The sequence below is a fragment of the Elgaria multicarinata genome, chromosome 6 (assembly GCF_023053635.1).
Source record: "Elgaria multicarinata webbii isolate HBS135686 ecotype San Diego chromosome 6, rElgMul1.1.pri, whole genome shotgun sequence".
Taxonomy (NCBI): domain Eukaryota; kingdom Metazoa; phylum Chordata; class Lepidosauria; order Squamata; family Anguidae; genus Elgaria; species Elgaria multicarinata.
In genome coordinates, this window is record NC_086176.1 from 81,786,833 (window position 1) to 81,808,597 (window position 21,765).

Below are 21,765 nucleotides of genomic sequence, written 5' to 3' on the forward strand. Positions count from 1 at the left end.
AGACATTAAAAAAAGTCTACCACACTTCTTCCCCTGCAGCTTAAAAATATAAAGTATCTATCAGATTTATCAAGAACTCCCATGTACACCATTAACTGGTGTTATAGATAATCTTCAGAAGTTCCCAACCACTAGAATTTAAGGTTTCAACTAATGAGCACTGATGCAGAGGAAAAATGTCTTCCATGTAGGCAGAAATTAACTACCCTCATATTTCAATCCTATGCCTATATGAACATTAACATGTCCACATATTAGTAGATCACTATCTGGGTGGCATAAGAAGTTGGTTTCCAGAAGCCAGTCCAGACTATTCCCTAAAGATAACTCTGTTCTGGCTTTAATCATTTTAGAAATCAACACTCCTTTTTAAAAACCATTACTTTATTTAATACAAAATTATTTTCCTATAATTTATAAATATAAGATTTTCATGTTTTCTATCAGTAATTACAGTTAACTTCATCAGTATAAGATTTTCATGTTTTCTATCAGTAATTACAGTTAACTTCATCAAATAGCAAAAGCGTGATATTTATATATATAGTACAGTTTAGAGAGAAACTGGATAAAGATTGCCTTTTGGATACATAATATGGGAGAATGTAATAAAATGATTTTATTTTCAGTGAATAAGTCCACCAGACATAAGGAAGCAATCTGAAAAACTAAAGATCAGGGTTGTGTATAAAATATCCACTGCATTTAAATAATTGTTGGTACCAATTCACAGGGGCCATTTTTGCTACAGATTTCCCCCCTCATGATTGCACTTGATTATGGCAAGAAGGTACCATGTGAAAGGTACATTTTGCAGTGATTTCCAGTTACAATAGCTACATTAGTTTACATGGGGCCAAAGTAGACAAGATGGCAGGAGACCCATGAACAAATCTCCCATAACTTGCACCACCAAAAACAAACAAAAAACCCTTTTATTTGTCCTCCTAGGGGGGAAATATACAAGTGTCATAATGGTTACCTTTATGTTTCTCCCCACTGTGCAAATGCCAGTTTCAGAGGATAATTCTGATTAGATAGATGACATAGGATAGAAGGCACCAAGCCCTGTGGCTGCTTTTAAATTTAAAAAAATCATGGGAGTTCCAAACACAGATTTCCTGATGTCTTAAATAGTTTGTCTCCTAGTATGCTGCTCTACATAACTACCTCCATGGTGCAGTTTACACAAATGACCAGGTGAATCAGGCATTCGGCAGTTAAAATCCTTCTGTTAAGTTAACTAAAATTTAACTTTGTGAATATATTTCTTTTTGTGATAAGTTATATTAAACCGATGTTATTTCCATTTTCAATTGGCAGGCTTTGAGGAATTTTTAAAGTTGGCTTAAATCACTATCTGTTTCACACATGTTTTTCAATTTGTGCAGTTCTCCAGCATCGTTAGTATTCCATAGTTTAGAAAATGTCATCAGCCTTTTTCTAAAAAATAAAAAAGAACATTTAGTATTAGAATTTATTAAACCATCAATTCCTTAGCACTTATATCTCTCAGTAGATATTTTATATATAATAACTGTTCAGCTAGGTCATTTATCCTCAAAATTAAACAAAGCATTAGGAACACAATTCCATTCCATATTAGAATGGTGATGTGGAAAGAAAAGAAGAACACCAAAATCTACCAGGATTTAATGAAAGTTAGTTCTTTCATTCATTACTAAATTGTTGATCTAAAGTAAATTTTACTGGTAGGCATTTAATGTAGTTCTAATCTATTCAGACAATAATTACCAATTTTTGGTGTTTCTTTTTTTAAAAAAATTAAAACGCAATGAGAATTTTATGAGCAAACTAAATTATATCTAAAATAACTTTAGGAATAGAAAGGCTGCTTTATGTTTCTAAAGCAGCCCTCCCTAACCTGGTGCCCCTCTGGGTGTTTTGGACTATATTGCTCAGCATTCCTGACCATTGGCCATGCTGCCGAAGGCTGTTGAGGGCAGAAGTCCAAAATATGTGGAGGGCACTAGGTTGAGGAAGGCTATCTCAAAACAAAAGAAAGTGACTTCAGATCTGTAAAGAGTGCTGAAAAAATTGCCTTGTTTCTGGAAAAAAGGGGAAATCATCTCCCCACCCACCCCATGGCGTCAACATTTTATATTTTGTATTTGTGTTTTTAACCTGTTGGTTGTTTTATTATGGTTTTAATTTTTGTGAACCGCCCAGAGAGCTTCAGCTATTGGGCGGTATAAAAATGTAATAAATAATAAATAAATAAAAATTTCTGGTAATTTTATGTCTCTAAGCAGGGAGAGCAGGTTTCTGGCTCCAAGGTCATAGCAGTGTCTCCCACCTTGGATCCAGGAATCCAAAATATTCTATGGCCCCCCAGATGCTGTGTAGGGGCCATAGAATGTTCTCTAAATTACCAAACCTTATCAATGATTTTGAAATACTTTATTAGCCTTGGAGATAATAAAATACAAGCGTGCTCCCTTAACGTAACATGTTTAGCTGCCTAAAGCAGAGGTTGTAACAACAGCAAAGTTAATGTAATTGAGCATTTAGGCATCTTTTAACCAGACTTTTTATGGCTACTCAGAAAAGCTCACTTAGCTAGAGAGTTTTACTACTAAGAAAACTATGAATCAATTTATTCTCTAACCTTCTCATATTTGTTAAACTCTCTAGCTCTTTTGATTTTTGTGCTGCCTTTTTTAGAATTTCTTCAGGAACATCTGCTAATTTAGCAACATTTAGTCCATAACTTCTTGCAGCAACTTCTCTTGTTATTTGATAAAGGAAAGTGACAAGTTCAGGATTTTCTTTAGAGTCTAGAAAAAAATAAAACACATTTTTGCATTAAGTACAACTGAATTCACTACTGTTTATATTTGCCTCTCTCAGTAACTCTGCAATCTCTGAAGCTACTTCTCACTAACCCCCAACTGCAGCCAGTTAGTCAAAAACTCTAGTCAGATTCCTGCAAATGTTAAAGTGTGTCAGGAACCAGTAACATTGAATGAGGCCATCACCAAACAACATTCAGGCACTACCAGAAAGAATCTACCAGTAAGGTATATTTAATAGCATACCCTTTTCTTGTTCAGTGTTATCTTCATTCACCAAAAAAGCCATGTGGTAGTTCCCAACTTGTCTAGGGTAGGCCCTTTCTAATTCACACAATGGAGGATAATGGGTGACAAACAGTGTCAATGAACCCACCTAGAGAAACAAAATACATTAAGATTCCTAAACAGGAAGTCATAGAGAATAATAATAGGCCACTACTAAACATTTTTCATCAGCCTGAGGGGATGGAGGAGTTTCACTGTGTTCCCACTCCCTATTCAAGACATATCATATCTTGTCCAAGTAGTTTGATATAAGAATCATCTGTAGGCTGATTTCACATGGCTATCTCTTTCCTTTTCATCAATACTAGTCTTGTAGTCTTTGGCTAGGATCCACAGTGCTGTGTGTAGGGAACTTTTCAGTCTTCTCCTTCCAGTGGCACCTCCAACCCCACCCCCAAAGGTCAGGGACCCTCCAGAGTAGCATTTTATGGATCTTAATGCACTATCAATCAGAAGTAAAAATCAGCTGGCACCGTCTTCCACTGTGTGCACCTTTCTGTATCTAGAACTTTGAATATAACCCGTAAATGCCTAAGTAAGTAAGCCCACTGAAGCAATCCATTTGCTATGGACCAACTGCACGAGTGGGCTCTATTTGTATAAACAGTTATGAAGTAAGCCCATTTTATGTTTAATGTTCTGTGTGCAGTGGGAGAGACAGTATGAGCTGGAGTTAATACTGACGGGCCCTAGTTTTTAACATGCAGTTCTACCTGTTTTACATATATTAATTTTGCTATGTGCTACATCTTAAATGTAAACTATGCAGAGACTTCAAGACCAAGTTGGTTGAAAACAATTTTTCATTAAAAAGTTCAAGACGTTCTGGGAATATCATCCGGACATCACACATTTTCATACCTAGATCAATTCAAAGTGACAGATAACATACTTACATCTCTAATAAAATATTCTAGAGTCGCATAAGCAATTGCAATTCCATCATGCGTACTAGTGCCTCTCCCCAGTTCATCCAAAATTACTAGTGAATGTGAAGATGCTTTTCTAATTATCTCAGCTGTGTCTGTCAGTTCTTCCATAAATGTGCTGTGACCTTGAAATATGTTGTCGGTGGCACCCATTCTGCAATAGAAAACAACACAGACAGGTTGCTTACCTGTAACTGAAGTTCTTTGAGTGGTCATCTGTGCATTCACACCATGGGCTCTGTGCCTGCGCAGAGCATCATCGGGAATCTTCTAAAGCTGAGGCATTATGGGCAAGAACTACTCCCCCACGGCGAGAACTGAGGGGAATGGGCGGGAACCCCTCTGAGCATGCGCACGGCGCAGTGAGGGAGGAATTCCCGGCCATAATGCCTCAGCTTTAGAAGTTTCCCAATGCTGCTCTGTGCAGGCCCAGAGAAAAAGTGGGATTCATAGAGACCATGAAGAAGAACATTCAAGTTTATTAGGAACAAATTAAGCAAAAACACACACTGTTGTTCGGTTTTGGAAAACAAGCACACACACACACACACACACACATTTAGAGCCATATGATAAATAATTTTGGTGTGTTCCTTGTTCTTCAGAATCTTATTTAGCTACTGGAATAAATAAACAAACAACAACAAAAGGTATTATAAAAGATTAAAACAACAAATGCAAGAACTGTGGCCTTTCTAAATTAAAAGTTTAACACTCTGAACCAGGGTATCAATGGCTAAATACTGGAAACAAGTAACAGCAAAACCATGACAGGAGAGGATGATGAATCAAACAGTGTATGATCAAACAGCCCACCATGGCTTATTTAAACTGAAGTGGGCTAGTGCCAGTGGCCATTTTGAATATTCAAGCTGAGACCATGGCTTGTTGTGTGATCTGAACCCAAGGACTGTGGGTTATGTGAGGGTTAAGCAAACCTGGTATAATATTCAAACAGGCCATGGGTTCTGCAAGAGTTATTTTACCCTTGCACAATCCACGGTACCCGGGTTCGGACAACATGACAAGCTACAGGTTGAATATTCAGCATGGCAACCAGCTTGTCATGATTTAAATAAACCACAATAAGCTGCAACAATCATGAGACCCCAATCAGTGAGAATATTTGCATGACATGAGCCCACCTGCAGTACATCCAAGGTACACGTGGCCGCTGTTTTGAATGTATAACCACTGCTTGCCATGTCGTTTAAACCAGGCAAGTGTGAGTTAAGCAAGTGTTAAACAACTCTCACATAACCCTAACCCTAGAACAGACCATGTTATACGAGGGTTGTTTAACCCTCATAGAAGCCATGCTCACCAGGTTCACATGATACGACAATAGCCCAAAAGGGTTGGATAGGTAACCTGCCTCGTCATAGGTTAAATAACCCATGATGACCAGAAGATTATTGTACAACTCATCAGTGTATGATCTTTTGGCCTGCTCCCAGTTCTCAAACATGGTTTACATTATATTCAAGGAAACAATTTTTTCAGAACTTCCTGAATACCAGTGGCCTTTATTTTCGAGCCATTTTCAGAAAAAGCTGTAAAAACAAATCTTTCTTTCATTCACAATAAACAACAAATGTATTCTGTCATGTACAACAGTGATAAAAGGTACAAATGATATATAAAATCTACTGCATAATTTACTGCACACAGATTTTGAAACTTGATATCAAAATCTATAACTTATAAATAACTTAAAAATCTATAACTAATGAAAATATTAAAATGTTAAAGAAAAAACAAGCCATTTAGCTACTTTATTCATATTATTTGCAATGTGTCAAAAATATTTGAAGTTTACTCAGCAATTCAGAATGATTAATTTAAAAAGTACTTTTAAAATGATTTTTTTAATAAGTTAGCATATCAAAAAGGCCATGCTGCTATATCCACCCCATCCCACAACTCAATCCCCAACAAACTAGGACCAATTCTTTTCAACTTGTTCATAAATGATCAGGAATTAGGAGTGAGCAGTGAAGTGGCCAAATTTGCCAATGGCACCAAATTATTTAAGGTGGTTAAAACAAAAAAGGATTGTGAGGATCTCCAAAAGGATCTCTCCAAGCTGGGAGTGTGGGCATTCAAATGGCAGATGCGGTTCAATGTAAGCAAGTGTAAAGTAATGCACGTTGGGACAAAAGAACCCAACTTCAAGTTTAACCTCATGGGATCTTTGCTGGTGGTGACCGACCAAGAAAGAGATCTTGGAGTTGTGGTGGACAGCTTGATGAAAATGTCAACCAATGTGAGGCTGTTGTAAAGAAGGCAAACTTCATGTTAGGCATAATTAGAAAAGGAATAGAGAACAAAACTGCCAGTATCATATTGCCTTTATACAAAGCTATGATATAAGAATACTATGTACAGTTTTGGTCATCACACGTAAAAAAAAAGATATTGTAGAGCTGGAAAAAAAAAGTTCAGAAAAATGTAACTAAAATGATCAGGGGACTGGAGCATCTCCATTATGAGGGGAGGCAGCTGGGATTGTTCAGCTTGGAAAAAAAGAGGCTTAGGGGAGACATGATAGAGGTGTTCAAAATTATGCATCGTGTGGAGAATGTGGATAAGGAGACATTTTTCTCCCTCTCTCTTAGTACTAGAACCCGGGGTCATCCATGAAGCTGATTGGTGGGAGAGTCAGGACAGAAAAAAGGAAGTACTTCTTCACACAACACATAGTTAAACTCTGGGATTCACTACCACAAGATGTGGTGATGGTCATTAGTTTGGATGGCTTTAAAAGGGGGTTGGATAAATTTTTACACTAGAAGGCTATCAATGGCTACTAGTCTTGATGGTTAAGTGCAATCTCCAGTATTAGAAGCAGTAAGCCTGTATACACCAATTCTTGGGGAACATGGGTGGGAGGGTGCTGTTGCACCATGTCCTGCTTGTGGTTCCCTGTTTGACAGCTGGTTGGCCACTGTGTGAACAGAGTGCTGGACTAGGGTTGGTCTGATCCAGCATGGGTCTTCTTACATTCTTATACTTTAGGCATATCTGCAGTTAAGAGAACACACATACCATACAAGAATGCTTTCATAGAACCTGGAAATAATTGTGGTTTGTGGGTTTTTTGGTTGATATGAAAACAATTCCAAGAAAGCCAATAGGACACAACATTTCTAATATTTCTTTCTCCCTAAAATATATGTTTCTTAGACATTATTCTTTTTCCAGGTCTCTTTTCAATTGCTATTGGTAAGTATGGTGGATGAGCATCACTGAAATGATTGCCAATATTTTTCCACACACACACACACACAGAGTAATACAGTTACACGTTGTAAATTGAGCAGAGATGCAATATAATGACTTCCTTTCAAGTGTTGATGAGAGACTCATCAACACACAACCAATTTAATCTGGCTGGAAATAAGCAATTAAATAATCTCTGAGCTAACCAAAACACATTCCAACAAAATAAAGCATTTTTAACAATTCAAAGTTCTCAAACTTTCTAAATTCAATAAACGATTTGTAAACTAACTAATTCTTTCAAGTTTCTTTTCATCAGAACATGTGTGACCTAAAAAATGTGTTGTATTAATTTTTGTCTTTGTTAAAGTTATAACAGAGGTATACTACTGCTGCCAGAATGTTTTTGATCCTTTAGATGATGTGCACCAGGGGCTGATTTTCTTCATAAAACAACAGCACTGTTTTATTGGCTTCTACATTTGGATTAGATAGCCTATACAAGAAAGTATACTCCACGGGTATATGGAAGCACAAAGGGGAAATGATTACTTTTTGTAGACCTAAATTATTAATGTGAATGTTTAGTAATAATCACAAGCAACTGCATACAATTGCAACTCTGACAAACAAAGAGCATTTAGGGAAATCCTGGTCTCTAAGAAAATTGCTCATACTCCAGCAGGAAATCACATAAGCCAATAGGTGCTTATTGCTTTGCAAACTGACTATGACATAACCTATATGTTCCTTAAGATGATTACAGACAGGTCATTTAATGGAAACATTCTGAAATCTGATGATGGGGGAAGTGCTAGCAACTCCATTTTCCCAACACTATTAAATGACTTGCTGATAGTAACTGATGAAGGTGGCTGCAAGATTATTTCCCCCCAATGGCAGAAGCCTGTGTGCAGCGAAGCAGATTCTCCCGGCTTAAGATCCGAGTGGATCATCGGGGGGGGGGGGGGGGTGCAGCCATGGGCTCCTGATATCATTTGGCCCAAAAGGGCTGGGTGGGGGCCATCCATCCTCCCACCTGAAACTGTTTCCCCACCCCTGGCCTTCTTGGTAAACTGTTCAATGTTGGGCCTTTGGAATACATGATCTCCAATGTTCCTTCCAGCTGTAAAATTCTATGATTCTATGAGGAGGGAGCTCAAATCAGGCTTACCATGTTGCACATTCTATTCCTGCTGAATACTATTCATGCAGTCTTCTACGTTTTTATGTGGAATTACAGAATTTTAAAATGAATAAATACTAAAATAATACTGATCCTTTTTAAAAAAGTTCAATATTGTCAACTTGTCATAGTGAGTGGGTTGATGTCACCATTTTCCCCTGAAGCTACAAAATGCAGTTATATTTCTATACTAAAGTGATTTATCCTTGACATGGTGCAATATATTCAAACCCTTTTTAACACCCACATTACTAAATAAGCATGAATGTAAGTGGTAAAGTCAATCATACTTCAATTTGTATTATTTTAAAATAATGGGGAATAGAAACACACTGAAAAAAAATCAGGTGTATATACGGTTTTCAAATTAAAAATAAGACATTTATCAGTCAATTTAAACTAAGCTAACTGGATTACATAGGAATACTGATCCAGGATTCACCTTTCTCCACTTCTTTTAATATTGAAGGGTTTTTTTCCCAGGTCAGAAGAGAAGACAGAGATGTAGCTGATAAGATAAAGATATTCGCCAAAACAGATGCAAGGATGTAGCAAATGGCAGTAGAAACAAAAAGGCACAAGTAAATATACTTATTCCGTAGCTCAAAAGGGGGCAGAAAGTAGCTCTGGATTTCCCCAGCATTCATGGCCACTGCCCATACTGACAAATAGGGATGTGCTCCGCTCCGATTAGGAGCGTAGAAGCAGTAGCGGATTGGCCTGCTCCGCCTTACCCAGAGGCGGAGTAGGAGCGGACCGCGGACCCCCTAGAAGCAAGGCGAAGAGAAGCGACCATTTTTCGGAGCTCCGAGTTCAGTCGGAGCGCTCCGGTCGCCATCTTGAAAACATTTCGCCATAGGATTGCATTGCGGCAAATAATCGCGCATAACTACGTTGTTTTTGAAGCTATCGTTCTGGAAATTCTTGTGCACAGAGAGTCGTGGATGGGGGTCATTTTGAGACCACTCTCACCTCTCTGCGTGCTGTGGTTCACGTGCAATATTTTTTTAAAAATCGGGTCAACCGCGGGGCTCAAACTGCGTTTCGGCTTTTCGCCCATAGGATTGCATTGAGGGAAAGAATCGGGGATAACTGGGGGGGGGTTTAAGCTATCGTTCTGAAAATTCTTGTGCACAGAGAGTCGTGGATGGGGGTCATTTTGAGACCACTCTCAACTTTCTGCATCGTACGGGTCGCGGGCTAGAAGTTTTTTAAAAATAGGGTCAACCGCGGGGCTCCGTTTCGGCTTTTCGCCCATAGGATTGCATTGAGGGAAAGAATCGGGGATAACTGGGGGGGGGGTTTAAGCTATCGTTCTGAAAATTCTTGTGCACAGAGAGTCGTGGATGGGGGTCATTTTGAGACCACTCTCAACTTTCTGCGTGCTGTGGTTCACGTGCAATATTTTTTTAAAAATCGGGGTTTGGGTTTTTTTTTTTTATTATTATTATTTTTTTGGAAGCGATGACAGGCACATTCAACTCCCAATCCTGATGAGAATTCATCTCCTCAGAAAGCATCCTCCTCCAATCCCAGCGTTGGAGGGGGGACTAAGGCAGACCCACCCTGAGAACTTTCTGTTTTGTGTCTCTTTGTGGGTTGGCGTTCGTGGAGGGAACACTTACTTAGCTAGTGCTCCTGCTTTGGAGATAGATTAATTTAATATAGGTTTAGTTTGGCGCGTGTGTGTGTTTGTTTGCTTCTTTCTGACTTGTAGCTTAGTTTGCCCTGTGTTTTCCCCTTACTTTGATTTAATATAAACTTTATTTTTGAATTTTGGAGTGTGTGGTTGGGTTGGTTGCCCCCCCCCTTCCCTGTATTAAAGCCTGACTGTTCTGCTTTTGTGAAAGCTTTCTTTTGAAAGCATACACACACTTTTTGTCCCATTTCCCTACATTTATATTCTTAAACATATTTTATTATATTCTTTCACATAGTCCATTAGTATATATTCTCATACATATTATATTAGTATTCATATTTTGTTCTTCTTATAGTAGTGGTTGGTTCTTTTTCCCCCTCCCCTCTCTTAAATCCTGATTGTGTTTCCTTCTATCTTCTATATACCAAATATACCAAAAAAATTGGATTCTCTTTTTCTTCTCTGTGTAACTTCGACGGAGTGGGCTGCTTTTGTCAAGTTCAACAGGCAGCCACAGATTGAGCATTTTGGGGAAAGCATACGCACACCATTTCCCTATTCTTAAACATATTATTATTATATTCTTTGACATAGTCTTAGTAGTCTATTAGTATACATTCTCATACATATTAGTAGTAGTATTCATATTTTGTTCTTCTTATAGTAGTGGTTGTCCCATTTCTTGTCCCATTTCCCTACATTTATTAGTAATATTCTAAAACATATTATTATATTCTTGTAGATATTCTTAGTAGTATATTCTCATACATATTAGTAGTAGTATATTTTATTGTTCTTGTCCCATTTCCCTACATTTAAACATATTATATTCTTCTTATACATATTCTTAGTAGTACCTTATACATAGTATTAGTAGTATTAATATTTTGTTAGTCATCATGAAAAGAGAAAGCAGGCGTGCTGAAAGCAGCAAGGCTCAGTCTGCCAGCAGGGCTTCCTCTCCTCCTGTGAAACTCAAACGGGCAACTCCTTGGCTGACTGCTCCAAAACAGAAGCAGGACAAGCAGCAGGCAGAGCCACTCTCTTCTGCAACTTGTGCCCGGCGTTCTCTTTTTGAGGGTGGGAATGGGAAAAGTGCCCGTTTGCAAGAGGCACGTGGCAGCAGTGCCATTAGAGGAGGAGGAGTATCCCCAACTCCTTCATTCTCCTTTCAGCCCACGAGCCCGCTGATGGACCTAGACGAGGTCCTCAGCACAGTGGAGGGGGGGGAGGAGGAGGAGGCGGTGGGCCTCCAGGATGTGGGGGCTGAGGAGGAGCAGCAGCAGGCCGAGGCTCTCTCCCCAGTCTCATCCCACACCCCTGTTTCTGTGGCAACACCAGAGAGCTCAGGCGGGCAATTGGTGGTGTCACCACAGAAACGAAAGACAAGCATCGTGTGGGACCACTTTGAGTTGGGAGCGGATCCCCGCTTTGCTGTCTGTCGCCACTGCAAACTCAGCCTAAGCAGGGGTTCATCGACAGGGCATTATGGAACCAGCAGCATGAAGATGCATCTTCATAGGCAGCACCAGGCGATCTTGCTGGGGAAAGAGGCGGGCAAGGCGACTGGTTCCAGGGGAAAGCCGAAGGCTGCTGCTGGCACTGCCACTCTAAGCTCTCCATCTCCCATCCCCACAAGGGTTAGGCAGGCAACCCTGCAGGACATGGGGTGGGGGAAGTATTGACCCACAAGATGGCGTTTTCCAATGCCCACCCACGGTGCTACTGTGTTGGGGCATCTGCCGGGACTGACTCCTCCCCAATACTAGATCTATGACATGTCACTCTGCCTGCCCCTCTGCTAGCCTGTCCTCCTCGGTGACCGACTCGCTGGGATGGTTTGCGTTTGCAATGCGTGACTAACTGCAATGCTGGCTTAGAAACCAGCCATCACTTCCTTGTGCCCCCAGAAATGCCCGCAGCCTGCCTGCCTGCCTGCCCGCCTCCCCCGGGGTGCTGCTGTGGTGGGGCATCTGCCAGGACTGACTCCTCGCCTACTCTGCCTGCCTCTCTGCCCGCCTGGTGCCTGGTTTGCTCCCAATCGTCCTCCTCTGTGCCCCTCAAGGCGTAACTGCTGGCTTAGAAAGAAACAACCAGCCATCTTTGCCTCACTTTGCGCCCACTTATGGGTTGGTTTGCTATGCGTTAGTGCTCAAGCCATCCTTGCGGCACTACAATGCATGCTGCCTGCCTGCTTTCCATTGATGGTGCTATATAAATAAATAATAATAATAATAATAATTCTCCCCTTCCCGCCTTGCAGCGATGGTGTATGTGTCTTGCTTTGACTAAGGGGAGAAGTCCTTCCTGCGCTCACTTAGACTTTATCAAATTCAATAATCCCTTTTTCAAATGTGCCAGAAGATTTAGGGTTATCTCGTGGCATGTTGGGATTGCCTTGGAACTGGCCCCATTGAGCTGTCTGCAATTGCAACTTTAAATCCCTGACATACTGGAGTGTTCAAATTTCAAAAGTTCCCCTAACATCAGGGGATGATGGGATTGCCTTGAAACTTGGTGTCCATGGGGACACATGGGTAAGCTGTCATGGGACCAAAGGATAGGTTTCTAACGTGCAAATTGACGTAGTTGTAGAATGGGACTTGATTTGGGGTGAGTTAAAAAGTTTAAGCCGCGCCAAAAATCAGGGGATGATGGGATTTGCTTGCAACTTGGCGTGCATGTGGACACATGGATAAGCTCTCCTGGTGCCGAGTTTGAGGTTTCTAACATGCAAATTGACGGAGCTATCCCAAGGGGTGTGAATGGGGTGCCCGATTTTCATAAATTCCCCAAAAATCAGGGGATGATGGGATTGCCTTGAAACTTGGCGTGCATGTGGACACGTGGATAAGCTATCATGGTGCTGAGTTTGAGGTTTCTAACGTGCAAATTGACGTAGTTGTAGAATGGGACAATTTGGGGTGAGTTAAGCCATGCCAAAAATCAGGGGATGATGGGATTTGCTTGCAACTTGGCGTGCATGTGGACACATGGATAAGCTCTCCTGGTGCCGAGTTTGAGGTTTCTAACATGCAAATTGACGGAGCTATCCCAAGGGGTGTGAATGGGGTGCCCGATTTTCATAAATTCCCCAAAAATCAGGGGATGATGGGATTGCCTTGAAACTTGGCGTGCATGTGGACACGTGGATAAGCTATCATGGTGCTGAGTTTGAGGTTTCTAACGTGCAAATTGACGGAGCTATCTAAAGGGGTGTGAATTAGGGTTATGGGAGGTGCGTTAGAGGGTAGAGCCGCGCCAAAAATCAGGGGATGATGGGATTTGCTTGCAACTTGGCGTGCATGTGGACACATGGATAAGCTGCCCTGGTGCCGAGTTTGAGGTTTGTAACATGCAAATTGACGGAGCTATCCCAAGGGGTGTGAATGGGGTGCCCGATTTTCAAAAATTCGCCAAAAATCAGGGGATGATGGGATTGCCTTGAAACTTGGCGTGTGTGTGTATACGCCCATGAGGTGTCATGGTGCCAAACGTGAGGTTTCTAACTTCAACGGAAAAAAAGTTGTTTACTTTTTTAGCTTTCAATGCAAGCCTATGGGGGGGCAAAAACGGAGCTCCGGATCCGATCCGGAGCTCCGGGCGGAGCGGAGCGGAAGTGGGCGGAGCGGGGGCGGGGCGGAGCGACCCGCTCCGAAAAATGGCGGATCTGCAAGTGAAGCGGAGCGGGGGGTCCGTGCACACCCCTACTGACAAAGGCTTCTGGGGTTGATGTCCAAGACATCTGAAGATCTACTTTCTGCTGACCTGTGCCCTATCTAGTGGATACTCCACACAAACCATGCCTAGAATCTGAGCCTTTAAGCAGGCACTATCTTCATATTTCCAAACTATTCCAGCAACCTTGAGAACTTCTTATAAAGTATGAAGCTATACATTTAGTCAATCAGCAGGTAAATATACAACAGACACTTAAAAACAGAAGTCTGATAAGTGAAATTATAATTACTTCCGAGTCCATCACCTATTGTTAAAATACAGCCCTGATATCTCACCTGGTGAATATACCATCCACAATACCAACTCTTGCTTCTTCAGCTGGTACATAGGAACCAATCTGTGCCATGATAGTTATCAATGCAACTTGCTTTATGTAAGAGCTCTTTCCACCCATGTTAGGTCCAGTAATTATCATTATCCTTTGACCATCTTCCTAGAAAAAGGAAAATGTGAATTATAATTTTAAGAAATTGATCATTTAACAGTTTGTTTGTTTATTTATTTCATTTCTATACTGCCCAATAGCCGAAAATTTCTGGGCAGTTCACAAAAGTTCCAGACCTTTGATGCTCAATTGATCCAGAACACTTCCAAATTATTATATGAAGAGTTTTCTAATTTAGGGTTCTTACTAAGGTTTAACATATTTATTAAATGTTTATCTCACTTTCCCCACCTAATCTTAGTACTCAGAGCAGTTTACAACACACGTGTTTCAGTGAATACACCCCCACTCCCAAAATAGTATCACTGTGCCACAAAATCATCTAAAATACAAAATGCGCAGCAACAGGATCGCCACCAGAAGTTGTTAAAGCAGTAAAACAAAATTATCAACTTAAGCTTAGGTCTGCTGGAACAAGGTGATCTTCATGATCCTCCTGAAAAGCTAAAGTGTCGCACTTAGAAGAAAATATCTCTCTAGAGGGAGTAACAATGGTGGAGGGCTTGTTCGAACTGATTGCAATCCTTTGACCGCAGCATATAAATGGTCAAAATACATCAATTAAAATGAAATAAAATAATTTACATATCAGCTTCCTGCCAGTATTCACTACCAATAGGTAATATAGGAAAGTTTAAGTCTAATAATTTTAATCTTCAATAATAATCTAAAAATGTAACCTTTTAAAATGTGAACTACTGAAAAACCCAGAAGATAATAGTCAAAGATTTTCAGAGATATTGCAATTTGGAAATTAAGAAATATGGTGTTTCTTTCCGACCATAAACAACATGATGCTTTCCTGATTTATTTCCAATTACTTATACCATACTTACTGATAAGTTTGTATCATTTGGTACGTACTGCTCTTGTTCTCCCAATAACACATCAATCACAGGATGCTTCCCATTTTTTATCATTATCTCTGACTGTTCATCTTTTATGACAGGTCTGAAACAATTATGTAATAGTATCTTAGATAGAGTATTAGGTGAGGAATTTGAATTAAGACTTAGTAGAAACATAGAAGGGGGTTATAAGGCCATCGAGTCCAACCCTTTGCTCAATACAGGAATCCACCTTGAAGCATCCCTGACAGATGGCTATCCAGCTGCCTCTTGAATGCCTCTAGTTTGGGAGAGCCTACGACTTCCCTAGGTAACTGATTCCATTGTCGTACTGCTCCAACAGTCAGGAAGTTTTTCCTGATGTCCAGCCGGAATCTGGCTTCCTTCAACTTGAGCCCATTATTCCGTGTCCTGCACTCTGGGATGATTGAGAAGAGATCCTGGCCCTCCTCTGTGTGACAACCTTTCAAGTATTTGAAGAGTGCTATCATGTCTCCCCTAAATATTCTCTTCTCCAGTTCTTTCAGTCTCTCCTCATAGGGATTTGTTTTCAGACCCCTGATCATCCTCATTGCCCACCTCTGAACATGCTCCAGCTTGTCTGCATCCTTCTTGAAGTGTGGTGTCTAGAACTAGACTTCTACCTTCTCCAGACTGAAGCAAGGCAGACCACATTCTACATGAAATGCAACTCCATCAATGCTACCCAGAAATTCACTAATCTTGAGAAAATCTCTGTTTGTCTTCAAGTATGGCAAACAGTGTTTGACAATACTATTTTGTATTACATTAAGGGAGCAAGTCCAACTTCAGAGTCCAGAAACCACGCTAACTGTCCCTTCCCCTAGTAGCCAGCAGGGTTCTCTTCATGCCAGTTACATCTTCGCATGAGGAAAAAGGGGTGGAGGAGAGGAGTCCTATGGCCACCCCAGCCTCCTTCCCTCCCCATTCCTGAAGCCTCCACTAGTCAGGCAAAATCGTCCATCTGGCTTAAATGCAGAGCAGCAGGTGTGACGCACCTGCCTGTCTACATAGGATACTCGTAAGCCTCTGAGGCTTAAGGCTACCTAGGGCAGATCATATAGGATTGTGCCCTAAATCCACAAAACTCTTAATTTTCTATTATTGTTTAGAAAATAATTACCTGCAATAGTCTCCTTGTTTGGCCACCTCAGCCAATGAAAAGACACAGTCAAGAGTTGCTAGGTGACCCACAGCTTTAGAGATTGAGTGATAATGCTCACTAAAATGACTACACATAGGTAAATTGGAGAGGGGGGAGAGAGAAGAGAGAAACAAATGAATTAAATATTAATACAGATAAATGGTTACTATCCCATGCTGCCACTGGTGCTATTTTATAAACTTTACATATAAATAGTTGGAATTAAGCATTAGTGAAGAACAAAATGAAATCAGGTTACAGTACTATACACAGTTCTCTGGGATTAAGTCCCACTGAATTCAATAGGACATACTTCTGAGCAGATATGCATAGGACTGCACTACAAATTAGACCATGTTTCTCCAGGGCTTTGGAACTTGTGACCTTTCAGATGTTGATGAACTACTTTCTCCATCATCTCTCACAAATAGCTACACTGGCTGGGGCTGATGGGACTTGGACTTCTGGAGGGCCAGGTTTCCCAGCCCTGTCATATAGAAGGATATTCCAACTGTGCAATGATGAAAAGAAAAGAAGAACCCCTCTTATTTAAAAAATGTTTTTGCCCTCCATTTATGAGTTATTACAGCATAGCATTTTTTTAAAAGAAGATAGAAGTCAGAATACAACTAATGTATACTTTTTGCAAGAACTGGTAACTTTTCATTGGGCCTGTTCACACAACAATGAGGACTTTGTGGTTAGCTTAACCATGTATCTCTGTGGTTAGAACTAACCGCATGCGGAATGCTCAATCATGACACCATTAACCCTTTTGTGGTCCCGTTTTCCTTAACCACACGCAAAACACAAAACAGTTAGATGAGCACCTGAGTCCTCTGAATGCTCCACCCTGTATCCCAGCAGTCCGAGGGCAAAGAGAAATGCAGGTTGCTTACCTGTAACTGTAGTTCTTCGAGTGGTCATCTATGCATTCACACATATGGGCTTTGCGCCTGCGCAGAGACCAGACCGGAATCTCCAATAGCTTAGGGAAACGCTTTTGGGCGGGAACCCCTCCCCCACGCTACCGCGCATGTCCACGGGGTTCCCGCCCTTCCCTCAGTTTACAGGAGTCCGACATCGTGCCCCCATAAACATGAGTGTAAATCAATAAATAAGATAAAATAAATCTATAGTCCATTATGTCATTATTAAATATCACACCACCAAGAGGGGATGGTGGGTGGGTTGTGTGAATGCATAGATGACCACTCGAAGAACTACAGTTACAGGTAAGCAAATGCAGGTTGCTTACCTGTAACTGTAGTTCTTCGAGTGGTCATCTATGCATTCACACATATGGGCTTTGCGCCTGCGCAGAGACCAGACCGGAATCTCCAATAGCTTAGGGAAACGCTTTTGGGCGGGAACCCCTCCCCCACGCTACCGCGCATGTCCACGGGGTTCCCGCCCTTCCCTCAGTTTACAGGAGTCCGACATCGTGCCCCCATAAACATGAGTGTAAATCAATAAATAAGATAAAATAAATCTATAGTCCATTATGTCATTATTAAATATCACACCACCAAGAGGGGATGGTGGGTGGGTTGTGTGAATGCATAGATGACCACTCGAAGAACTACAGTTACAGGTAAGCAACCTGCATTTCTTCATCGTGGTCTCTATGCATCACACATATGGGCGAGTAGCAAGCTCACATACCTTGGAGGTGGGTTGGTGTACTATTTCAACACTTCTGAGAGCACCGCCCTTCCAAACGAACAGTCATGTCTGGATCGAGTGTCTAAGCTGTAATGCTTGACAAATGTAGAAGGGGTGGACCAGGTCGCAGCCCTGCAAACGTCCTGAAGTGGGACACCCCTGCTGAAGGCCACCGACGTTGACATTGCTCTGGTTGAATGAGCTGTCACAGGTCGATGCATCTCTAGTTTAGAGATAGAGTAGGCAAGCTCAATTGTCTCTACTATCCAGCGTGACAACCGCTGGCATGACACTGGGAGTCCTTTATAAGGCTCACCATAACATACGAATAGTTGTTTGGATTTTCTAAATCCTTCAGTTCTAGCTCTATAGAAAGAAAGAGCTCTTCTAACGTCCAGCATGTGGAGAGCAGTGTCTGCAGACGTTGTAGGGTTTGGAAAGAAGGCTGGCAAAATAATGTCCTGAGCCAAGTGAAAGGGTGTCACGACCTTGGGTAAAAAGGATGGGTCTGTTCGCAACACGACCTTGTCATTATGGAAAATTGTATATGGCGCATCAATTCTTAGAGCTCTAAGCTCACTTGCACGCCTTGCTGACGTTATGGCTACCAGAAACACAGTCTTGAGAGTCAAGAGTCTTAAGTCCGTTGTAGCCATGGGCTCAAAAGGTTTCCTTATCAATGCATGGAGCACCACCGACAAGCTCCACGATGGTACGATGTTTCTAGTAGTCGGTATGGTGTTTTTCAAACCCTTTAAAAATTCCTTGGATGTAGGATGGGTGAAAGGCGAGAACCCTTCTACACCTTCATGAAAAGCAGTGATGGCAGCCAAATGGACCCTGATGGACGAAAGTCCTAAGCCTCCTTGGAACAGTGAGAGTAGGTATTCTAGAATCACAGACATGGGACAAGCCTCCGCGATGTGATTCACTTGCACCGCAAATTTAGAAAACCTCTGCCACTTAGCCGCATATGATTTCCTTGTCGAAGGTTTTCTCGATGCAGTCAAAATACTCTGTACCGTCAATTGTTCGATATCGGAGGTTATGGTAGTATTCTCCATGCCGTCATCTTGAGTGTCGAGAGGTCTGGGTGTCGAACTCTGCCTTGGTGTCGAGACAGAAGGTTCGGTATCGATGGTAGCTCGATGTAATCCCTTTTTGACAGTCGAAGAGCATGAGGGAACCATGGTTGTCGAGGCCACCACGGCGCGATCAGAATACAGTTTGTGCCGTCTGTTCTTATCTTGGCCACGACTTTTGTCAGGAGTGGGAACGGTGGGAAAATGTATAGTAGTCCCCCTGTCCAGGTTCTTGCGAAGGCGTCTCCTAGCGAGTTCCTTCCGCTTCCTGCTCTGCTGCAGAAGTTGGTACAAACTGCGTTTTCTGCAGTGGCAAAGACATCGACAACCGGATCGCCCCAATACCGAAAGAGGTCGTTTCTTACTTTGGTATCGAGCTCCCATTCGTGGTCGACATGGAAGGACCTGCTTAGGGAGTCCGCTACGATGTTCTCCTTCCCTGCTACGTGGATCGCAGTCAGGTAAGTCTGTCTCTTTATGCACCAGTTCCAAATCCTGAGTGCAGAACGGGTTAAGGGGTATGACCTCGTTCCCCCTTGCCTGTTTATGTAGCAGACAACAGTGGTGTTGTCTGTTGCAATCAGAACGTTCTTGCCCTCGATGATCTGGGCAAACGCCTTCAAAGCATTTTCCACAGCCAAGAGTTCCAGGTGATTGATATGATCCCCTTTCTGCCGAGGGGACCATCGACCTTGGACGGTGAGCGAATTGCAGTGAGCTCCCCATCCATCGAGAGAAGCATCTGTCGTGATGGTAAGCGATGGTGCTCCTTGCTGAAAAGGAATCCCTTCCAGGAGGTTTCCCATCGAAAGCCACCATTTCAACGACGCCCGAACCTGACTCGGTATCGAAAGGTGAGTCCTGCGAGCGTTGCGTCGAAGATCGAAGGTCTTCAAGAACCACCCTTGAAGAATCCTCATTCGCAATCGGGCGAATCTGACGACAGCGGTAGTCGCCGCCATCAAACCCAGCAATCGTTGGATTGTCCATGCCGAAGGTCTTGCTTGGGTTTCGACATCGAGAATCAGGTCTCGAAGTGCTTTTGCCCTCGCTAACGGGAGGTAAGCTCTTCCATCTCGAGACGACAGAGTCACTCCTATGAAGTCTATCGTTCGCTGAGGAGTCAGTATAGATTTTTCCTGATTGACCCACAGGCCAAGGGATTCTAAAAGTTCTAGAGTCGTGGTTATATTCTCCTGGAGCGTGTGACTGTCCTCCGCAACCAGGAGCCAGTCGTCTATGTATGGATAAACATGTATTTCTTTCTTTCGCAGGTGGGCACACACAACAGCCATCACCTTCGTGAAGACCCTCGGTGCCGTCGCGAGGCCGAAAGGGAGGACGTTGAATTGGAACTGCTCGACGCCGATGGAGAACCGTAGGTAAGTTCGATGCGACTTCCTGATGGCGATGTGGAAATACGCATCCTTCAGGTCTACTACCGCGAACCAAACCCCTGTATGCAACAGTTGGAGGATAGAAGTGACTGTTGTCATACGAAACTTCCTTGGGGTGATGTATTTGTTCAGTTGTCTTAAGTCCAAGATCGGTCGAAGACCTCCATCTCTCTTCGGGACCGTGAAGTAACGGGAGAAAAATCCCTGGTTGAGCTCCTCTGTAGGTACGGGAGAGATGGCTCCCTTCGATAGTAAGGTCTGTACCTCGAGCAGCAGAGGAGGGGATGGTGCTGTTATCTTTACTCCCGAAGAGAAAGGAAGGGCATCGAATTCGATGGCGTAACCCGTCTTGATGATAGTGAGCACCCAGGAGTCGGATGTTATGAACTCCCATTGATGGTACTTGGGTGCTAGACGGTCTGTAAAGGGTAGTAGGCCTGGTACGGAGAAGTCAAAGCCGCTGCCTTTTTGAGAAATCCGGCTGATGTCTGCCTTGTTGGTACCGACCTTGATAAGGTCTCTTTCTCTGCATCTGATGTTGCTGTTTTGGAGGTTGCTTGTCAAACTGGGGACGCTGTTGGATCTGCTGGTACGGTTGTCTAGTCCAGCGTCTTTGCTTAAATTGTGGTTGGGGTTGTGAGAAACCCATCTTTTTGGCAGTTGTGCGAGCCTTGTATATCGAATCTAAGGACTCGTCAGTCTTATTGTTGAATAGCCCCTCTCCGTCGAACGGCAGACTTTCTATTCTAGTTTTCGTCTCATTTGTCAAGTTGGCTGACCTCAACCAAGCGTGACGTCGAAGGGCTATAGAACCCATCATCGACTTGGAGTGGGAGTCCGTTTGATGTTTTGCAGAATTGAGCTGCAGATGGGCTATTGCAGTTGCTTCGGTATGGAAAATCCTCGCCAACTCCCTCTTATCTTCGGGCAGATGGTCAGAGAGAGAGTTTAATTTTTCCAGGATGAATATCTGGTACCTGGCCATGGTAGCCTCGTACGCAGAGGTTCGTATTCCAAGAGAAGATGAAGCATACACCCTCCTACCGAGGTAGTCTAACTTTCTACCTTCTCTGTCGGTAGGGGCTGAGTGCACCTTCTGGGATCTTCCCTGAGCAGATTCCACAATTATGGAATTCGGTTTCGGGTGCTGGAACAGAAACTCGGCATTGGCTTCCTTGACCTTATACATTGACTCCAATCTTTTAGATGTCGACTGAGCTGCACACGGATTTTTCCAGGAGATCTGTGCAGTCCTCCGTAGTGTAGGAGGGAAGGGAATCGCGATGGTCGAGCTAGACTCCGTTCGAGTCACATCATAGATCGGGTCATCGTCAATCTCTGT

The 21,765-nt window shown here is 42.4% G+C and overlaps 1 protein-coding gene across 1 annotated transcript in view; it reads right to left on the reverse strand.

Moving 5' to 3' along the window:
• Positions 1–224: 224 nt before the first annotated feature.
• MSH3 (mutS homolog 3) overlaps positions 225–21,765 on the reverse strand; it is an 89,553-nt gene continuing 68,012 nt past the window's right edge. The window contains exons 18-24 of the mRNA XM_063129668.1: positions 16,259–16,366; positions 15,103–15,217; positions 14,097–14,254; positions 3,998–4,184; positions 3,060–3,189; positions 2,630–2,798; positions 225–1,443 (exon numbers count right to left, since the gene is read on the reverse strand). Coding sequence (XP_062985738.1) covers positions 1,338–1,443; positions 2,630–2,798; positions 3,060–3,189; positions 3,998–4,184; positions 14,097–14,254; positions 15,103–15,217; positions 16,259–16,366 — 973 coding nt within the window. The 3' untranslated portion in view covers positions 225–1,337. The remainder of the gene's footprint in view (positions 1,444–2,629; positions 2,799–3,059; positions 3,190–3,997; positions 4,185–14,096; positions 14,255–15,102; positions 15,218–16,258; positions 16,367–21,765) is intronic.